We start from the raw sequence: 19,826 nt of genomic DNA, 5'->3' as shown, positions 1-19,826 counted from the left end.
AAAAAGAGAAGCCGTGCATACAAATGCTCAAAGCTGAACAATAAAGTTCTTCTTTCATGGTGATACAAACAAGTTGGACTTGGTTCTTGATGTAAACATGCTAAACCTGCAGAACTACTTTTCAAGGAGACTACATTTCGGGGGCACGGAATGAAACGTTAATATAGAAAAGGGAAGCCTTAATTATCTTTATGAAATACACTCTGTGACTTGTGTTTAGTTATCATTTTGTTAGTACGTGCTTTTGTTGGTTAACAAACCAATGAAGATCGTTCCGTCTTTTTAGAGTCTACGACATAAGTTATTTTTTTGTTATATTGGACTTTTTCCCCATATGATCATGTACGTATTATTTTTGACTCGGGCAGGTTGTCTTTTGTTATGGGTTTTTGGATCTCCCTGGTGGCGAGTCATCTTTCGTTATTCTAATAAGGCATATTCTGAGACACCTAAACCAAGAACCACGTCGCTTTGGGCTGGAGCATGGTAGCGACAAATTCAGACGTTTCTTCCTCTAATTGTTCCCTCTATGCCCATACACAAGTAAGTCCATTACTATGTAGATTGTTCCGTCGATATATGTTATCCATGCGCGTAAATATGAGCGTTTGCCGCAATGTTTGTCACTTTTCGCCCAGCTCCGCTATTAGCCTGTTAGCATTGCACGACTAGCATTACATGACGGGAGACTTAACTCATTTCTGTTAAACATTATACAGTGCGCGTTTTTTGGAAGGGTATTGGTCTAATAGTAAGTGCCTCTTCGGCTTTTCGTACTGCGTGTTCACAAAAACAGTCAAACCTGACGGAAAAATAAACGTTCTCATTTCTAGAACCCGACAATACCACTCTTTTGTTTACTTATTTCAAACTGGAAACACGTTTTGAAACTTTGACAGTAAATAGATGAGCTTCACAACACTTTGAAGACGGTATTAATAATAAAACCAAAAGGAATTTATCGGCCGTACGAGTTCAGTTTCACCATTCCTCCCAATTCCAGTGAATTGGACAGCTACTAATTAGAATAGTCTCAAGAAAAAGTAGCATACACTACTAAAAGCCAATAGCGACCACATCTTCAGCCAAATCATTTTTGATCTTATGACATCTTGTTACAGTCTTCCCTCATTTAGCGGGAATTCCCTTTGCGATCTTTACCCTGCTATTAATGATTTAAAAGAAATCATAAAAATGTGAAAATCCACACTGAAACTCATAAGTGGATGCCACAAAAAAGCTTGCTATAATAGGGGTGACCTTACTTTGCGATTTTTCAATTAGCGTGGCCATGTCTGGTCTACGTTTACCGCGATATTCGAGGGATTACTGTTTTTGCTATTTGCCTTCCACATGATGGAGAGGATTAACTTTTATCTTAATAAATATGTATTTAAATGTAAGGGGGCGTGGTCATGCCGTAGGCTGTTTGCCGACTCAATGGACTTTTGAGGGCACATTAATTCATGTAAAATAAAAAGTAGTTTTTCTTGTCTCTTTTTGAAATGCCAAATTGAAAACAATTAAAGACGTTTTTTGCTTGAAAAAAAAATTAAATATATTTGAAGAAAAAAAATTAAAAACGTTTTGCAATTGTACACTACGTGATGATATGTATTTAATTGAATGTTTTTTTTTTTGGCGTTAAAGCTTCACCATGTAGGGCACAAATTAATCATCAATTAATAAGTCCTAAATAAAAAAAGTACTCTCTTAGAAATGTTTTTGAGAGTGCGGGTATACATTTTTTTTTTATGCTCTGCAAACTTTGAAAATTGAAATGAAAGCGCTAAAATTCTTGATATTTCAATGCACAGAGAACTTTATTGAGTTACACATTCCGACTTTGTTCTCTCTTTGTTTTGCTACGTTTTCAGACATCATTCATGGCATTTTCTCTTTGTGAAGTGGCGGCCGAGACCAAGTTCTTGACAAGTTGGAGGGGCGCGCCCGGCAACTGTACTTTGATATCCGGGGTGATGGTGCAGCTGTCGGCGCCGGGCATCATCAGCATGGCCATGATGAGGGCGCACACCACCAGAGTCAAGGTAAGCTTCATAAGTCTGGACATGATTGCTTGCTTCTCCTGAAACACAAACAACTCAAATGGCAACATTTCTTTGGCACCATTTTCGCTTCCACTCCACACATTTTATTCCACGTGTTGTTTTTAGTCGGATCTAATTCGGCGGCACGGTGGGTTGGCGGCGAGCACGTCCGCCTCACAGTTCAGAGATCGAGGGCTCAATCCCGGGCTCCGCTGTGTTTTTCCATTTGCTCCCACATCGCATAAGCAATGTGGTGACTTGATGAAACACGTTTAATGTAATGATTAAATAGATACACGTACTAAATTTGTAAGATCCTTTCAAAGGGCTTCATCTCGGATTTATTTTTGAAATTCCCCTCGAGACCATTTACAAACGATAAGATGGACGTCACTGAGAACTTACTTTATTTCTCCACGGAATCCATAAAAAGTCACACACTCATTTTACCTTATAGCGTCTTGCCCCGAGTATAAGACGACTCCTTTATTTTCAAGACTCAAGTGTGAACAAAGACTTTTTGAACTTCAATTCAATTTCTTTATGCAGAAAACTAATGACAGCCTACTGCTGAAAAAAATGATTGTAGCAATATATTGGAATCATTAAGCATGTTATTTTGCCTTGTTCAAATCAATGCAAAAACGGTCTATCGCATGTTAATTTAGCATCCAGAATAGGTTTCCCGTCTAGACTACCAATGACATGACCGACACTTTTTCAGTCATATTTCAAGGCAAAAACATCGTCTTATATTCGGGCCAATACAGTTTATGAAAGGTAAAATTTCTGGACAAGGGAATGGGTTCCACTCGGCCTACCTGTTGAGCTACAGATGATTTCCTACAAAGCAGCTCGGCGGAATGTGAGGCTCAATTGGGACGGCGTTCCTTATAAAGCGGACCGGAGTATTTGCTCAGCGCCGTTTGCCGCTTTGACTCGACCGCCATTAGCATAATTCTATTGACCCTTCTACTTTGGCATGGGAGGATTTGCACTTGTTTGTCTGTCCTCAAGTACACTCAAGCCAACACAATCATGTGCTTCTCCTGTCATTCAAAAAAATGGAATCAATGGTAATATCGGAAAAGTTAGCACTTAGGTACCGTCCATGCTAATAAACGACATGTGGAGGGATGCTAATGCTATTGACGACCATATTATTTATCGGTATCGCTGCTTCACTTTTTTTCTTCTAATTTTGACTTTTTTTTTAAATTAATGGATTTATCTTCCATACCAGCCCTCCTCGAAAGGGTCGCGGGGGTTGCTGGAGCCTAACCCAGCCGTCTCGACTGGTCGCCAGTCAGTCGTAGGGCGCACATAGAGACAAACGACCACCTGTACTCCCAATCATACCGCCGCTTGTGGGAATCGAGCCCGTGTCTGCCCGCAACAAAGTCAGGCGGTTGAAACGCTACGCCACGAGACGTCTTATTTTTTCATCATTTTCTTCCAAGTTGATAAAAATGTTAAAATCCACGCTGAAACACTTCACCAAAAGCCACTCTTGCCACTAGGACTCCGCACTGAAGAGAAAAAAAAGTATTTATTGACTTATTTTTGTAATAGTATTGCAGTTGTAATCCATTTTGCCTCCCAAAAATGTGACTTATACTCCAGTATGATCTTGATCTATTTTTTGTGTGACCTATAGTCGGGTGAAAAATACGGTAAAGACGTTTTACCGGGAGAAGACCTGGGGCCAAACTATTTGACTGTCAATCGTTCTTCAATTCTTGTACCATGCTTACTTATCATCCTGTTTTTTTTTTGGCTTTGAATAGATTGAATTAGAATGCCACATCATCATATTGGTACACACTGACTTGTATTCAAATGATTATTGAGTCATAAGGCGCAGTTTGTCTTCCACCATTGATCTTGTCCTATTCAAATATACTTGACTAGAGATCAAGATAGTCTCACACGCAATCGCTTTTGATATGAACGCAAAGACAGACAAAAAGAATGATAGTGTGTCACTTTTGGACTTTAAATTCCTTTAAAAAAGGATTTTGGGGAATTTTTGAACAGTGGAAATTCATACATTTGATCTTGGGCACTTGGGTGTGTTTTTAAATGAACTCACTGATGGGAATCTATTTTTGAAGAAGGCTGAAATCCTTTTGTGCACAAAAGTTCAACTTTTGTTGTCACATTTGCCTCACTGTTGTGTGGCATTTCAAAAGAAAACACTTTGTAAATGACACACAAATAAGCACAAAATGACACAAGTGGAGCTCATTTGGTTCTTTGACGTCTTTTTTCCCACCGCTTAGCTTTTTTGATTTTTTTTTTGTCTGGATCTGTGGTCGCTCCACCAAGTGAGAAATAAATGGTTATTTCCGTTTAAAGTCCAAACTTTTTGAGGCAAGGTCAGAGTGCCGACTTTCTGTTTTAGGAGCAAATTCAAACGATAGATATAGATGTATACGTATTACATTTCCTGATTTTTCCCCCCTTTTAAATCATTGTCATTTTTTCATCATTTTTTTGGTTTTTAGTTAAAAAATCATTTTGTATAATCTAAAAATAGATTTAAAAAAGCTCAAATAAACATGGTTTTAGATGTGTAAAAATAAATTATTATTAGCAACAAAAAAATAATCGCAATGTAGTGAATTTGCGATAAGTGAGGGATTACTTGAACTAGGATTAGCGTAGCGGCTTTCTCTTCTGAGCAGATGTAAATTGAAGTCTTGGTTGGAGTTTGAATGAGCATCAACCTCATTGATCTCTCTGCTTTTCACAGACGGCGGCAACGTTCTCGCTCTCTGGCTTTTGGACCGATGACAAACGTCGACATCAATGGCCGCCACGCCAGACCACGCCCCCCCCCCCACTGGCTTCAGGATGGAGAACAGCCCCACTGAGAGGTGAGGTTAGGGTTAGGATTAGGGTTAGGGTCCTCCTCCCTTCCTCCAGATACGCGTTAGGGTGTTTTTAAATACAAAAGGGTTAGGGTTTGGTTAGTGTTTGGTTAGGTTTGGTTAGGGTTAGGGTTTGGCTAGGGTTAGGGTTTGGCTAGGGTTAGGGTTTGGCTAGGGTTAGGGTTTGGTTAGGGTTAGGGTCCTACTCCCTTTCTCCAGATAAGCCTGGGCTTGGCTCATAAATGAATGAATCTTTTTCACATTGAAAAGAGGCAAAAATTTTATGCAGGGAACTTTATTGTTGCATTTTCAAATTTCCCACAGTTACTTTTCCCCGCTGTCAGTCAGGCTGTAAGTAGCCGGCGCCGATTCCAAACTGGCACCGCCTTCCAGGCTGGAACTCGGCGGCACGATGTTGATATTTGGCACGGGTACGCAGGCCTCGGCGCCGGGGGGCAGCGTGCTCAAGAGGAGCGTGCACATGGCCAGGGTCAGGGTGACTTTCACAAGCATGTTCATGATGGATTAACCTGCAACAAAAAAATGCCATTATTCCATTTTGAATGAGAAGATTTTCCACCATTTTGGGACAGGGTCCTCGTCCACTAAGTCATAGGGGAATAACAACAGTTCAAATGGATGATGTCAAATATAAAGGGAGCTATCCTATGCTCATTAGAGATAAAAGTGCCCTTAAGCGGGCGGGCAATGAAGGGTTAACGTAGTGTTTTGGAAATAGCGCTACTAAGATTTTAGCTTACCGTGGGTTGCTGGCTCGGTGGATGGCTCTCTCGGCTTGACGGCAGAGTGAAGAATGGCGTGGCAATATGTCCGGAGCGCCTTGTGTCGATGCTTTAAAGCGTTCAATATTCAAATGTTGGTGTGGGCTGGCAGTCTCGGTTGCGTTTTTGAGGATTTGCATGACGAACGGGCGCAAATATTAGTTCCTCTCATTAGAATGTTCATCAGGAGGACAGAAATGAAAGTCACCAGCTCCACATTATGAAACAGCCACCAAAAACAAACACAAACGCCACGTCATGTGATCACGTTTCCTTTTGATCATCCAGAAATGAGGAGGCTCAAAAAAAAACAAAAAAAAAACACGCCCGGTGCTGCCAGTGTTCGCGTGTCGGCCTCACAGCTCTGGGTTCCTGGCTTCAAGTCCAGGTTGCTCTACCTGTGTGGAGACCGAGGGCAGTTTTAAGTGTATAACGTGCACCCGAACTTTGCCTCAGTTTTTGAGTACAACATTTTGCACGTTACACTTGAATGAATACGGTAGATTGGACTTTATTCACTACAGAATCTTGAATTTAGTGCATACAAAAGGGCGCAGGACACACTTGGGGGAATTTTTTTTTTAGACTTAAGTGCTCTCTATCTGAGTAAATATGTGCCGTGCCGTGTTGTGTTTGTACCTTTTATGTTGCCTAAACACAGGGAATTGCAATCATTAATAAGGGGAGAAATTGGCCCAGGTTGCCAGGTATGCAATGACCACCAACCAAGTTGATTTCTGCCTTTCCAGGCGGCGACAAAAGTTGGCAGACTGACCGTTCTCCTCAACAAGTTCGAGTTCAAGATGGAGAACAGCCCGGATGAGTGGTGAGTAAGGGGCGGGGCGTTTTGCTTATGCATTCTCAAAATGTCAACAACATAGGGAAATCATTTTATTTGATTAATTTTCACAACAATGGAGAAATGAGGAGGCCCAGAGGAACGCCATTTCAAATGCGACATCCCCCACCTAGCCTAATTGCCTGGCATCCCATACTGTTCCAGCACCCCCTGCCCCAGTTAAACCTGGCCTTGGCTCATGAATGAAGATTTTTCATATTGAAAAGAGAGAGCGCAAAGTCACTTTTTTTTCATGCAGGGAACTTTATTGTGGCATTTTTCTAGTCACTCGCGGTTATTTTTCCCTGGTGTCGGCGGTCAGGCTGGAGATGGCCGCCGCCGGTGAACCCTCATTGCCCCCAATTTTCAATTCCAGACCTGGCGAGATTGTGAAAGTTGGTATGGGTAATATGCAGGCCTCGGTGCTGGGGGGGAGCGCGGCCAAGAGGAGCGTGGACACGGCCAACGCCAGGACCAACTTTGCCAGCATGCTCGTCGTAGTGATGGCTTGACCTGCAACGAAAAAAGGGACAGGAATTATTCTGAGATTTGACCCTTGTGAGATTAAGCAGTCCGGAAAACCTAATCCAGATGATATGGGACTACTCTTACCCCGAGTGTAAAAAGATGTCTTTATCTTTGTCGACTGCCGTTGGTGATCCTGTGGAGCCAATGGGTCGTTCGCTCTCTCAGTGCTCGCGTCTTGACGCCAAAGCTGACTCGTGTGTCCGCCACCTCCACTTTATATGGCGGACCGCCTGGTCTTCTGACAAGGATGGCCACGGACTGCCATTGGTGGCCACCGTTTGGAGGATTTGCATGAGCATGCAAATGGAAGAGGGGCAAATATTTCAACGATCAAATGATTTTCATGGAACTGTTCAATATTCACCACTTCCACATCATTCTCAAGCAGCCACCAAAAAACAAACACAATGGCACGTGGTCCTTTTTTCTGGTCCTTTATTACGGAAGAATATACACCAGGGCTCCTTTCACCCCTATTTTTGCTCTTTTTTTCCTTACCATCGGATGCAAAAAACCCGGCGTGCGTGGGGATCGGTGCCGATAAAGGATATTTTAAAAAAAAGCAGCATTGGGACATAACGTGTCGCTCTTCTTGCCCAGAGACGGCTGAAGAGTCTAATGAAAAGTCCAAGAAGTTGTAAGCTAGTTCAGCAGCCTTTGTCTGACCCAAAAGCCACAATGTGCATGACTATGGAGGGAACGGACTCCCAAGGTATACGTTGGGGAGAGCCCGTTGGAGTCCCCCAAGCCCCTCCCCGACCGACTTCCCCTCAGTCACTTCACAGGAGCGGCAGAAGGAGAGTGAGAATGGAGCCCACCACCACCACGATACTGTTGTAGACGGGCCCGCTGGACGCCCCGGTCAGGAACTCCATGTCTCCGGAACCCTCCGGGTCGTACGCTTGCCCGCCGCCAGTGGCGCGGTAGCCCCCGCCGTAGCGCGGGTAGCCGTAGCCTCCGGGATAGCCGTAGCCTCCGGGATAGCCGCCTCCGTAACCTCCCCCGAAGCCGCCGCCGTAGCCTCCGTAGCCTCCGTAGGCGGGGCGGCTCAAGGCCGAGCCCAGCATGGCTCCGCCGATGGCCCCCGCCGCGGCCGCGCCGGCCACTTTGCCGGCGCTGGGGCCGCCGCCTCTGGGGGCCTGCGGCCGGTAAGACGACCTGCCCCCGCCCCAACCGCCCCTGAAGCCTCCGCCGCGCCGGGCCTCCGAGCTGGGGGTCAGCGTGGCGAGCAACAGCAGCGTGCACGTGGCCACTGTCAGCGAGACATTTGGTAGCCTGGACATGGCGGCTTCAACCTGTAAATGTGGAACGGGGGAAAATATCGTTAAAGAGAAGAAGTCAGGCCTATTTACTTGTTTGACTATTTTGCTGAACATAAACTATCTTTGCTCTTCATCGAATGTTGTAGTAAGATAAGTAAGGGATAGAGTGTAAGGGTTAGTAAGGTTGTTACTAAGGTTTTTTTTTTAAATGACTATGGATTTTTCTTTTTAAAAAAGCCACCATGTATAGTAAGGCTTTTTTTTTTTTGCAAATTCCACACAGGTGAACCATTTGGGATTTGGAACCAGGACCCCCACTGAGGCCAACGCGCTAACCACTCATCCACCGGGCCAGCCCACGGTAAGGCTTTTCACTGTCTAATAATAAATTGTCTCCATTAGAAATAACCTTGGGCAAATGAGATAACATGAGCTCCACTGGGTTATTTATACGTGTCCGATTATAGGAGAGCTGATTGCTAATCCTCCTAAACGGAGACCCACTTTTACACTAGCTTTGGGGTTTGCGGCTTGAATTAGACCATGGCACTGATCCAATTACGCTAGCGTTCATTGACAAACAACCGACAAACTTTCCGTCACAAACGACCGTCGTCATACATTTCTATGGAATTATTTATTCTCTTGAGATTGTTGGAGCCTATTCCTTTCTAGTTTTTGGCATTTTGTGAACGATCACTTTGAAGCGTAGTGTCCAATCCTCAAATTCGGAAGTCTTACATTTTAAAACGGTGCTCCAAAAGTTGCTGTTTTAAAAAAGACAACGAGAACCATCTCACCCGTTAAGTAGAAACTTGTCTTTTGTCTCCTCCAGAAGCCCAAAGCCTCCAAGCGTTCTTCAGAGCAAGACGACGACGTGACAAATGTCTCCGGGGGTCGGCTGCTCGGCATTTAGACTGACTGAAGCCGCCGTGATTGGTCGCCGGGCATTAATCCGCCACGGCGCTTACGGTAAGACACCACGTTTACATCATACTGTAATTGTGTCGACTAATGGGATGTTCCCATTTCGCACCCACGTAAGCGTTGCAACAACCAAAAATACACACTGTATACAAACATGTATGTATGTATGTACGTACGTACGTACGTGTTTTTTAAGAAAAGCCTTACTATACTATGTCGTTTTTTAAGAAAAGCCTTACTATACTATGTCGTTTTTTAAGAAAAAAAGCCTTACTATACTATGTCGTTTTTTTAAGAAAAAAAGCCTTACTATACTATGTCGTTTTTGAAGAGAAAAAAACCCTTACTATACTATGTCGTTTTTGAAGTAAAAAAAGCCTTACTATACTATGTCGTTTTTGAAGAAAAAAAAGCCTTACTATACTATGTCGTTTTTGAAGAAAAAAAACCCTTACTATACTATGTCGTCTTTGAAGTAAAAAAAGCCTTACTATACTATGTCGTTTTTTAAGAAAAAAAGCCTTACTATACTATGTCGTTTTTGAAGCCAAAAAGACTTACTATACTATGTCGTTTTTTTAAGAAAAAAAGCCTTACTATACTATGTCGTTTTTTAAGAAAAAAAGCCTTACTATACTATGTCGTTTTTCAATAAAAAAAAGCCTTACTATACTATGTCGTTTTTTAAGAAAAAAAGCCTTACTATACTATGTCGTTTTTTAAGAAAAAAAGCCTTACTATACTATGTCGTTTTTTAAGAAAAAAAGCCTTACTATACTATGTCGTTTTTTAAGAAAAAAAGCCTTACTATACTATGTCGTTTTTTTAAGAAAAAAAGCCTTACTATACTATGTCGTTTTTGAAGAAAAAAAAGCCTTACTATACTATGTCGTTTTTGAAGAAAAAAAAACCCTTACTATACTATGTCGTTTTTGAAGTAAAAAAAGCCTTACTATACTATGTCGTTTTTTAAGAAAAAAAGCCTTACTATACTATGTCGTTTTTTAAGAAAAAAAAGCCTTACTATACTATGTCGTTTTTTAAGAAAAAAAAGCCTTACTATACTATGTCGTTTTTTAAGAAAAAAAAAGCCTTACTATACTATGTCGTTTTTTAAGAAAAAAAGCCTTACTATACTATTTCGTTTTTTAAGAAAAAAAAAGCCTTACTATACTATGTCGTTTTTTAAGAAAAAAAAAGCCTTACTATACTATGTCGTTTTTTTAAGAAAAAAAGCCTTACTATACTATGTCGTTTTTTAATAAAAAAAAAGCCTTACTATACTATGTCGTTTTTTAAGAAAAAAAGCCTTACTATACTATGTCGTTTTTTTAAGAAAAAAAGCCTTACTATACTATGTCGTTTTTGAAGAGAAAAAAACCCTTACTATACTATGTCGTTTTTGAAGTAAAAAAAGCCTTACTATACTATGTCGTTTTTGAAGAAAAAAAAGCCTTACTATACTATGTCGTTTTTGAAGAAAAAAAACCCTTACTATACTATGTCGTCTTTGAAGTAAAAAAAGCCTTACTATACTATGTCGTTTTTTAAGAAAAAAAGCCTTACTATACTATGTCGTTTTTGAAGCCAAAAAGACTTACTATACTATGTCGTTTTTTTAAGAAAAAAAGCCTTACTATACTATGTCGTTTTTTAAGAAAAAAAGCCTTACTATACTATGTCGTTTTTCAATAAAAAAAAGCCTTACTATACTATGTCGTTTTTTAAGAAAAAAAGCCTTACTATACTATGTCGTTTTTTAAGAAAAAAAGCCTTACTATACTATGTCGTTTTTTAAGAAAAAAAGCCTTACTATACTATGTCGTTTTTTAAGAAAAAAAGCCTTACTATACTATGTCGTTTTTTTAAGAAAAAAAGCCTTACTATACTATGTCGTTTTTGAAGAAAAAAAAGCCTTACTATACTATGTCGTTTTTGAAGAAAAAAAAACCCTTACTATACTATGTCGTTTTTGAAGTAAAAAAAGCCTTACTATACTATGTCGTTTTTTAAGAAAAAAAGCCTTACTATACTATGTCGTTTTTTAAGAAAAAAAAGCCTTACTATACTATGTCGTTTTTTAAGAAAAAAAAGCCTTACTATACTATGTCGTTTTTTAAGAAAAAAAAAGCCTTACTATACTATGTCGTTTTTTAAGAAAAAAAGCCTTACTATACTATTTCGTTTTTTAAGAAAAAAAAAGCCTTACTATACTATGTCGTTTTTTAAGAAAAAAAAGCCTTACTATACTATGTCGTTTTTTTAAGAAAAAAAGCCTTACTATACTATGTCGTTTTTTTAAGAAAAAAAGCCTTACTATACTATGTCGTTTTTTAAGAAAAAAAGCCTTACTATACTATGTCGTTTTTTTAAGAAAAAAAGCCTTACTATACTATGTCGTTTTTGAAGAGAAAAAAACCCTTACTATACTATGTCGTTTTTGAAGTAAAAAAAGCCTTACTATACTATGTCGTTTTTGAAGAAAAAAAAGCCTTACTATACTATGTCGTTTTTGAAGAAAAAAAACCCTTACTATACTATGTCGTCTTTGAAGTAAAAAAAGCCTTACTATACTATGTCGTTTTTTAAGAAAAAAAGCCTTACTATACTATGTCGTTTTTGAAGCCAAAAAGACTTACTATACTATGTCGTTTTTTTAAGAAAAAAAGCCTTACTATACTATGTCGTTTTTTAAGAAAAAAAGCCTTACTATACTATGTCGTTTTTCAATAAAAAAAGCCTTACTATACTATGTCGTTTTTTAAGAAAAAAAGCCTTACTATACTATGTCGTTTTTTAAGAAAAAAAGCCTTACTATACTATGTCGTTTTTTAAGAAAAAAAGCCTTACTATACTATGTCGTTTTTTAAGAAAAAAAGCCTTACTATACTATGTCGTTTTTTTAAGAAAAAAAGCCTTACTATACTATGTCGTTTTTGAAGAAAAAAAAGCCTTACTATACTATGTCGTTTTTGAAGAAAAAAAAACCCTTACTATACTATGTCGTTTTTGAAGTAAAAAAAGCCTTACTATACTATGTCGTTTTTTAAGAAAAAAAGCCTTACTATACTATGTCGTTTTTTAAGAAAAAAAAGCCTTACTATACTATGTCGTTTTTTAAGAAAAAAAAGCCTTACTATACTATGTCGTTTTTTAAGAAAAAAAAAGCCTTACTATACTATGTCGTTTTTTAAGAAAAAAAGCCTTACTATACTATTTCGTTTTTTAAGAAAAAAAAGCCTTACTATACTATGTCGTTTTTTAAGAAAAAAAAAGCCTTACTATACTATGTCGTTTTTTTAAGAAAAAAAGCCTTACTATACTATGTCGTTTTTTTAAGAAAAAAAGCCTTACTATACTATGTCGTTTTTGAAGAGAAAAAAACCCTTACTATACTATGTCGTTTTTGAAGTAAAAAAAGCCTTACTATACTATGTCGTTTTTGAAGAAAAAAAAGCCTTACTATACTATGTCGTTTTTGAAGAAAAAAAACCCTTACTATACTATGTCGTCTTTGAAGTAAAAAAAGCCTTACTATACTATGTCGTTTTTTAAGAAAAAAAGCCTTACTATACTATGTCGTTTTTGAAGCCAAAAAGACTTACTATACTATGTCGTTTTTTTAAGAAAAAAAGCCTTACTATACTATGTCGTTTTTTAAGAAAAAAAGCCTTACTATACTATGTCGTTTTTCAATAAAAAAAAGCCTTACTATACTATGTCGTTTTTTAAGAAAAAAAGCCTTACTATACTATGTCGTTTTTTAAGAAAAAAAGCCTTACTATACTATGTCGTTTTTTAAGAAAAAAAGCCTTACTATACTATGTCGTTTTTTAAGAAAAAAAGCCTTACTATACTATGTCGTTTTTTTAAGAAAAAAAGCCTTACTATACTATGTCGTTTTTGAAGAAAAAAAAGCCTTACTATACTATGTCGTTTTTGAAGAAAAAAAAACCCTTACTATACTATGTTGTTTTTGAAGTAAAAAAAGCCTTACTATACTATGTCGTTTTTTAAGAAAAAAAGCCTTACTATACTATGTCGTTTTTTAGGAAAAAAAGCCTTACTATACTATGTCGTTTTTGAAGCCAAAAAGCCTTACTATACTATGTCGTTTTTTTAAGAAAAAAAGCCTTACTATACTATGTCGTTTTTTAAGAAAAAAAAGCCTTACTATACTATGTCGTTTTTTAAGAAAAAAAGCCTTACTATACTATGTCGTTTTTTAAGAAAAGCCTTACTATACTATGTATGTATGTCTACATACATACATGTATGCATGTATTATGCAAGTGAAGAAAATAACCATTAAAGGGAGACAACAGCAAGCAAGCAAGCAAACAAACAAACATAGACACATACAAACATAGACACATATAGGAGAATACGGTATGGTTCACTTTTCATCCTTTAGCTGGTCGATAGCGATCTCGTTGAAATATTTGTGCCACTTGATCTATATGGATAGTCATTGGACACTTGACTCTCTCTTTAACTTACAATCCTTTTATTGTTCTCGACTCATTTTCTAGCTGTGTTCGTACAAAAAAAAGGAGGGAAAATACAGTCAAGACAACGCATGCACATTCTCGGAATGACGTGTGCTTGATATGCAAAGAAGTCACTGAAGACATCCTGCGTTGTGCATCATTCCACGGACGGACGGGGCGACGGAACGATGTCCCGGCGAAGACGGCAGCTGGTGAGTTGCACTCGAAGCTCCCTTTCAAGTCTTTTATTGTGCTTTGAACATTTGGAAATGACACCAATATCTTCTCCCGGCCGGATCCACTTTTTCTGCAGGCACTTGGTCGGAAACGCCACCCACGACGACGATCCGCCTCGGCTCACAGACACTCGGGACCTTCCGCCAGGCAGCCCAGTTGCTTCTCGATGACGCAGCGCAGGACGTTGTACCTGCGGGACAACGGACAGTTTGAATTGATGGTAGATAGTCCATTTTTCCTTCTTGTACGCTCTGAAAAATGACTGACGGCACCGACGTTTGCCAGGTGGAACAATCACGGCACGGGCGGTCCCGTCTGGAGGCAAAAGACAGACGGGTGTACGTACCTTCTCCTCAGCTTTTGCACTTCGCGGTCTTCCTCCTCCTTCAGCTTGACGACGAAGCTCTGCAGCACGGGCATCTCAAACTTGATGTACTGTGCCACCTGCAAGACGGAAAAGATGTGCATTGGAAAAAAAGGGCAAGTAAAAAAGCAGCCATTTTGTGTGTGTTTATTTACGTCATAGGTGACTTCTTCTCCCAGGTCCTCCTCCATGAGGAAGAGTTTGCACACCTGCTCGCACGGACCCTGCATGACTCTCAAGACCAGAGGGAAGTCGCTGCGCTTCAGTTTGGCTCTTTCTGAAAACAAAATGCCACAACTATATTACTGTGTCATTTGAAAACAATCCAATAAAAGAAATGACGACGAAAACAGGACAGTTTCCAAGCCGATTTTTTGCGGTCTCACCTCCGCTGGCGTGCACCAGGTAAAGCGCAAAGTCGTCGGGGCTGTTCTCGATCTTGAACTTGTTGAGGAGGACTCGCAGCACCTGCGGCGTGCTCATGAAGCTGTTGATGCGGACGTTGGTCACCGAACCGAAAGCCGGCGTGAACACCGCCGTCTGAAAACGATCCATGGCTCAAAATGGGTCAAAACGGTCAGAATCCACCGAGGATGTGCGTGCTAGACGCGTCCCACGTATCCAAACCATTAGTAAGACGAGGCTTGCACGGGCAAACATTTCGATTAGGACACGGATATCAAAGTGGCGGCCCGGGGGCCAACTCTGGTCCACCGAGTCGTTTTGTGCGGCCCGAGAAAATCAAAGCTCCGACTTTCTGTTTTAGGAGCTCTCACCTGACACGTGTTCTCCTCACCTTGTGGTTGTAAAAGTGTCCGTTGATGGAGAATCGATGGCGTCGGATCTTCCTCTGGTCGCTGGGCGAGCGGCGGTGGACTCGCCTCAGCACCCCGGCGTCGCTCTTGGTCCTGGGCAGCTGAGCCGATTTTTCGCCGTCCTCTGTCGGGAGGACGCACGGGGACGCTGACTCGTGTGTCCGTCGTGGCCGGTGCGGCGAGTGAGCTCGTTCACCTTCCGTGGCGCCGGCGCCGTCGTCGTCGTCCGCTCGGCGGTCGGGGGGCGTCACCCGCACGCCGGGTGGTGCCGCCGGCGCCGTCTGTTGACTCTCGGGGCCGCTCGGGGAGCTGCGGGAAAAAAGCCATTTGGCCTTTGTCATCAATGACATCAGGAAAGCTCCAATTTCCCACGACGTGCCTGACCTTTGACCGTCCAGGATGCAACCCGAGTGCCAGGAGGTGGAGGACGGAGGCGGTCGGATGCGCTCGTGGTCGTCCTGCATCTGAAGCCTGATGGGTCGCCGCAGGCCCCAAAAGATGTTCAACAGGCCCTCCACCATCAGCTCCCCCTCTTCCTGTCGGGAAGCGTCGCTTACACACGGACGGACGGAAAGACGGACCAACGGAAAGACCAACCTCTCTGTGGCGGAGTTGTAGATTCTGGCCATCATAGTAAATGTTGTACGTTTTCAAATGTGAGAGGATGGTCGCCCTGGAAACAGATCATATTTAGATTTTTTTTAATAGAAATTGATTAAATAGCCTGAATAGTCAGGATTTTTATAGATCTAAAACAATTGAGCTTTTTCAAAAATATATTTTTAGATTTTACAAAATGATTTTTGAACTAAAAACAGAACAAAATGACAACGATTGATTTAAAAGGGGGTAAATCAGTAAATTCAATATACATCTTTACTCTTCATTTGAATTTGATTCTTAAACAGAAAGTCAGCACTTTTGATTGACTTTTTCGGGCCACACAAAATGAGGCGGCGGGCCAGATTTGGCTCCGGGCCATCACTTTGACACACCTGACGAACATTGCCCTCTAGCGGACAGTGAGATGATGACACATTGCGAGTGGCTGAAGTGAAAAAGGCAGTGCGACAGAAGTGAGAGAGGCTTACTTGCTGATGAACTTGTTCTCCCCCAGCTGAACCCTGTTGTGAGTGCCATCCATGGTCGGAGCGCCTGGCTGTGGAGAAGACCAGAAACAAAAGAGACACTTGATTCTCCGTCTCGTGACTCCTCGAGGAAGCGCGTAAGAGCGCATCAAAAATGGCCAGCTGAAATGGCCCCGTCGCAAGTCAAACGCAAGATTCTGCTAGAATTATTTTATTGGATTTTTTTTCTTCCTGGCCAAGGTTTTCAATTCGATACTTTTTGTCCAATCCCGTTTTTTTTTTATTCAAGTTACGTTTTGCCATCCGATGCCCATATTTTCAGGCTAGTAAAAATAATGCCAAAGAAATCGCATTAACAGTAAAAATCAATCTGTGGTATGAAAAGCCCAGAAATGTTAGCATAAAATCGTGTCTCGCCGCTAAGAGGCGGGGCTGGGGGGAGGAAGCTCCCCCCCAAAGAGTATCGTTTCCTCCTTGGCTCGCACTGTCACACAGGAAACACCCCCCCCCCCCCCCCCACACACACAACACCACTACCGCAGCTCCGACTTCCTCAATCCGTCGTCACCGAGCACCCACGTATGGTACGTCCGTGTCGAGGCAAAAACTCTGTGAACGCAAAGATGCCGCCGCCTCGCTTGAGGGTGTCAACTTGGCGTTCCCAGAATGGGATTAAATATTAAAAAGCAATTGGTAGAGCGCTATCAATATTTCAGCGCTCGTACGTCGTCGGTGTCAAAGCGTGAAATGGAGGCCGTCACTCACAAAGTTACACAGCAGGCGTGGTTCCACCAGGGGCGCGTCCACGCCACTAAACGAGCGGTCTACCCGGATATATATTTATTCAGACAATTCCCATATGGTGCATAACCACATTCAACGTTATTGCTACGCCGTTAGCTTTGTAGAATATCCATGCAAAAGACAGACTGAAGTGTCCAAGATCAATGTATCACTTAACAAGCAGCCCACATTTATGTGAGGCCAGGCCGTCAGCTCCGCACTAAAGTTGTTGTCGGTAGAGAAACCGACGTCCTCGTTAAACGAGCCAGACATCGGATAAAAGTATGGGGCGCCGTGGGCAATCCGGGAGACTGGCTCAAATCTTAGGGTCACGCCGTACCTTGGCTATTGAACGGAACGAACGTATCGAGCGCCCCTTCCTGACAGCGCCATGATTAGGTGACGCCGTCCGAGGAATACAATCTGGGGGTCGGAAGGGACATCTCGGGAGAATTCCCCGGCAGCCGCTTACGGTTTGGCCAGTCAAGTCAGCTTCAATTTGGTACGGATGAGATTGGGAAGGGGTTGAAATCCTTTTACCAACTCAATACTGTGACCCCCCCCCCCCCCCCCCCCCGAGCAGCCTGTTTTTTTTTTGCCTTAGTGCTCGCAGTCTGCCTTTTTTAGCGACATGAAAAGCTTTTAAAAGGCACCCCGCCTCTTCACATGACCTCTATTGTATTTAGTGTCATAGCAACCCTAGAAACATCTCCATCCACTTTCTCCTGCTGCAACACCCGGACAACTAGGCCACAGTCCACTTCTTGGCGGCCCCACTTTAGCTTACAACTGATTCGAACCCGGGCGGCCCATTTCACAGCCCGTTTTACGGATACGTCGGAACTAATCCATTCGAACAATTAGCGTCGGAAACGGTTGTGTTGGCAGCATACTTTTAACGCGAGTCATTGCTTTAGTTGTCCACTGACGTCTGGTGAGAGACAGTGGTCCGTCCACCCCTGAACTGGTCTCCTCCAATCCATCACAAGACACAAACAACAATTCACGGTGCCACTGTTATAAAAAGACGATTGAAGACCCTGAACTACTTGCCTACTCGGAGATGCCACGTTAGGAACATGAAATTAATTCAACGGGAAAAGTCGTCGTTTTAAGGATGATGTCGCCCGCTTGTTAAAACAAGCGTTACATAAGGCGTCAAAGGGAAAAGCAACTTAGATGTCTTTTCCATGATTTAGACGTCGGCACTTTAATATAGCATGCTAGCATGCTTTGAACGGAGACTTCACCAAAACGCAAAGGGAGGGCTCACTTGAATTTCAACGAGGGAGTCGTCAACAGCCACATTGTTGTTGTTTGTTTGTTTTTGCACTACAAGCGCCTGAGGATTGCCCTCAGATAGCGCTAGAGCTGCCACTGGAACGCGGATTATTTCATCCGGGGGGTAGTCGGAGGTGAGGGGCAGTCAAATGTCTCCGGCTGGATGAAAAACGTAGGGTGCCACGGTCCTTGTTGGCAGCTCTGAGTGGTATTTGTTGGAATTCGCAGGCCGCAGCGAGCGGCCTCTCAGGAGACACCACGTGAAGGTTTCCAACTTTGTCTCCCCATTGTTGTTGTCGTCGTCGCGCTCCGTTACTTTGAATATTAATGAGCTGCTTACCGGAGGCTTGTCTTCCGGTTCTCTTCCGCAGACGTTCCGGCGAGACGGAAGGCAGCTCCCTCCTTTGGACGTTGGTCGCTTCGCCGCCGACCGGGACTGAAGCTAGCTCCCCCCGCTGGACGTTCGTTGGTTGACCGGCGACCAGTGACCAGCGAGCGGCGTGAAGTCCGCGTCGTTCGCTGTGCGTCTTCGAAGGTTCCTTGAGCCAGACTCGGCTCGAATAGGGTGGCTTCCATTCGCGGTGGCGGGCGGGAGGCGGCAGACGACCAATGAGAGGCCTCCTCGTTTGCCCGCTCAAGTCCGCGCCCCGCCTCCAAGCAGCCTTTTGTTCAGCGGGCATCAATGGAATAGTCCAAACAATAGATGGGGGCAGGGGGGGAGAACTCTCTTCTTCACTCTATCCTCCAGGAGGAATACACGGGTTGTGCCACTGGATTCCTGAAAATGGATTTGCCATTTTTTTAACATTGAATTTTCATACCGTGTTTAACAAATTTTCTCAGTTGACTTGAGAATAAATAGCACTTAGTTCTGGCCCGTCTCGCTTTACAAGGCAACACACTATTTTCGGTTACCAAAACAAAACAACAAAAATGGCGGCCACGTCCCATCTTGATCACGGGACAATAATGTAGGATGACCCAACTTGGATTTTGGAAAAAAAAAGGAATGACTCACATAGTAAAAAGAAAGTTCTATAAAAGACTAATAATGAATAACGTTAGATGAATTATAGATGATTTGTTTGGTCCCTCCCAGTTAACATGGTATGGACGTCCACTACTGTATGTAAACAAACTAGCTAACAAGCTTGGTTCGCAAGTGGTCATGGGAGTTGGACGCTAGCTAGTACAGGCCGACACGAAAGACGAGTAAACATTTAAGAAACAAACGAGTTCACCTATAAAATAAACCTTAAAACAGGGAAAACATCAAGAAAAGAAACATAAGCTTACGTGAGCAGAAGACACAAAGATTTGGGAATCTGCAGGCGGACGACAGACTCGACGGCCGGAGTTGGATAATTCGAAACAGCTGGCTGAGACGAGAGCCAACCAATGGGGAGACAGGACACACCAGGTGAACGGAATTGCTAATCACTAAGGGGGAAAAAACAAGAATCGTTGAAAAAAAAAAAAAAACAAGAAACACGCCAACAACTTCCGCCTG

The 19,826-nt window shown here is 42.1% G+C and overlaps 3 protein-coding genes across 6 annotated transcripts; 1 reads left to right on the top strand and 2 right to left on the bottom strand.

Moving 5' to 3' along the window:
• The first annotated feature begins 440 nt into the window (after nt 1-440).
• On the top strand, nt 441-14,699 carry LOC144195738 (uncharacterized). 2 transcript variants are annotated; one of them, XM_077715554.1, is made up of 9 exons: nt 441-543; nt 1,878-2,048; nt 4,804-4,927; nt 6,453-6,529; nt 8,615-8,692; nt 9,167-9,303; nt 13,791-13,960; nt 14,062-14,205; nt 14,271-14,699. In XM_077715554.1, exons 1-4 carry the CDS (start codon nt 484-486, stop codon nt 6,524-6,526), a joined length of 429 nt encoding a protein of 142 aa, XP_077571680.1. In that variant the 5' UTR covers nt 441-483; the 3' UTR covers nt 6,527-6,529; nt 8,615-8,692; nt 9,167-9,303; nt 13,791-13,960; nt 14,062-14,205; nt 14,271-14,699. The 2 variants fall into 2 exon arrangements, with proteins under 2 accessions (XP_077571680.1, XP_077571681.1); XM_077715555.1 differs by having other exon boundaries at nt 460-543; nt 1,909-2,048.
• Nucleotides 7,605-9,213, bottom strand: LOC144195737 (uncharacterized). The gene is made up of 2 exons (XM_077715553.1): nt 9,132-9,213; nt 7,605-8,364 (listed from the first exon to the last, which is right to left on the bottom strand). Exon 2 carries the CDS (start codon nt 8,350-8,352, stop codon nt 7,849-7,851), a length of 504 nt encoding a protein of 167 aa, XP_077571679.1. The 5' UTR covers nt 8,353-8,364; nt 9,132-9,213; the 3' UTR covers nt 7,605-7,848.
• Nucleotides 13,749-19,725, bottom strand: LOC144195736 (ras association domain-containing protein 2-like). 3 transcript variants are annotated; one of them, XM_077715550.1, is made up of 11 exons: nt 19,613-19,725; nt 18,657-19,094; nt 16,256-16,323; nt 15,762-15,837; nt 15,549-15,700; nt 15,361-15,473; nt 15,146-15,288; nt 14,736-14,889; nt 14,505-14,626; nt 14,332-14,429; nt 13,749-14,175 (listed from the first exon to the last, which is right to left on the bottom strand). In XM_077715550.1, the coding sequence occupies exons 3-11, from the start codon at nt 16,306-16,308 to the stop codon at nt 14,106-14,108; spliced, it is 981 nt and encodes a 326-aa protein (XP_077571676.1). In that variant the 5' UTR covers nt 16,309-16,323; nt 18,657-19,094; nt 19,613-19,725; the 3' UTR covers nt 13,749-14,105. The 3 variants fall into 3 exon arrangements, with proteins under 3 accessions (XP_077571676.1, XP_077571677.1, XP_077571678.1); XM_077715551.1 differs by lacking the exons at nt 18,657-19,094; nt 19,613-19,725 and adding an exon at nt 18,309-18,594; XM_077715552.1 differs by lacking the exons at nt 18,657-19,094; nt 19,613-19,725 and adding an exon at nt 17,929-18,270.
• Between the last annotated feature and the right edge of the window lie 101 nt (nt 19,726-19,826).

This window comes from Stigmatopora nigra, chromosome 4 (assembly GCF_051989575.1).
Source record: "Stigmatopora nigra isolate UIUO_SnigA chromosome 4, RoL_Snig_1.1, whole genome shotgun sequence".
NCBI classification, from domain to species: domain Eukaryota; kingdom Metazoa; phylum Chordata; class Actinopteri; order Syngnathiformes; family Syngnathidae; genus Stigmatopora; species Stigmatopora nigra.
This window is presented reverse-complemented; position numbering and strand designations above follow the sequence as displayed.

Excerpts from the sequence above, each read along its gene's own strand:
- LOC144195738 (XM_077715554.1), top strand. The coding sequence starts at position 484 with ATGGTAGCGACAAATTCAGACGTTTCTTCCTCTAATTGTTCCCTCTAT. Across the intron at positions 2,049-4,803 it reads CGCACACCACCAGAGTCAAG|ACGGCGGCAACGTTCTCGCT; the intron begins GTAAGCTTCATA and ends TGCTTTTCACAG. Across the intron at positions 4,928-6,452 it reads GAGAACAGCCCCACTGAGAG|GCGGCGACAAAAGTTGGCAG; the intron begins GTGAGGTTAGGG and ends CTGCCTTTCCAG.
- LOC144195737 (XM_077715553.1), bottom strand. The coding sequence starts at position 8,352 with ATGTCCAGGCTACCAAATGTCTCGCTGACAGTGGCCACGTGCACGCTG.
- LOC144195736 (XM_077715550.1), bottom strand. The coding sequence starts at position 16,308 with ATGGATGGCACTCACAACAGGGTTCAGCTGGGGGAGAACAAGTTCATC. Across the intron at positions 15,838-16,255 it reads GAGAACAAGTTCATCAGCAA|GGCGACCATCCTCTCACATT; the intron begins GTAAGCCTCTCT and ends ATCTGTTTCCAG. Across the intron at positions 14,627-14,735 it reads CCTGGTGCACGCCAGCGGAG|AAAGAGCCAAACTGAAGCGC; the intron begins GTGAGACCGCAA and ends TTTTGTTTTCAG.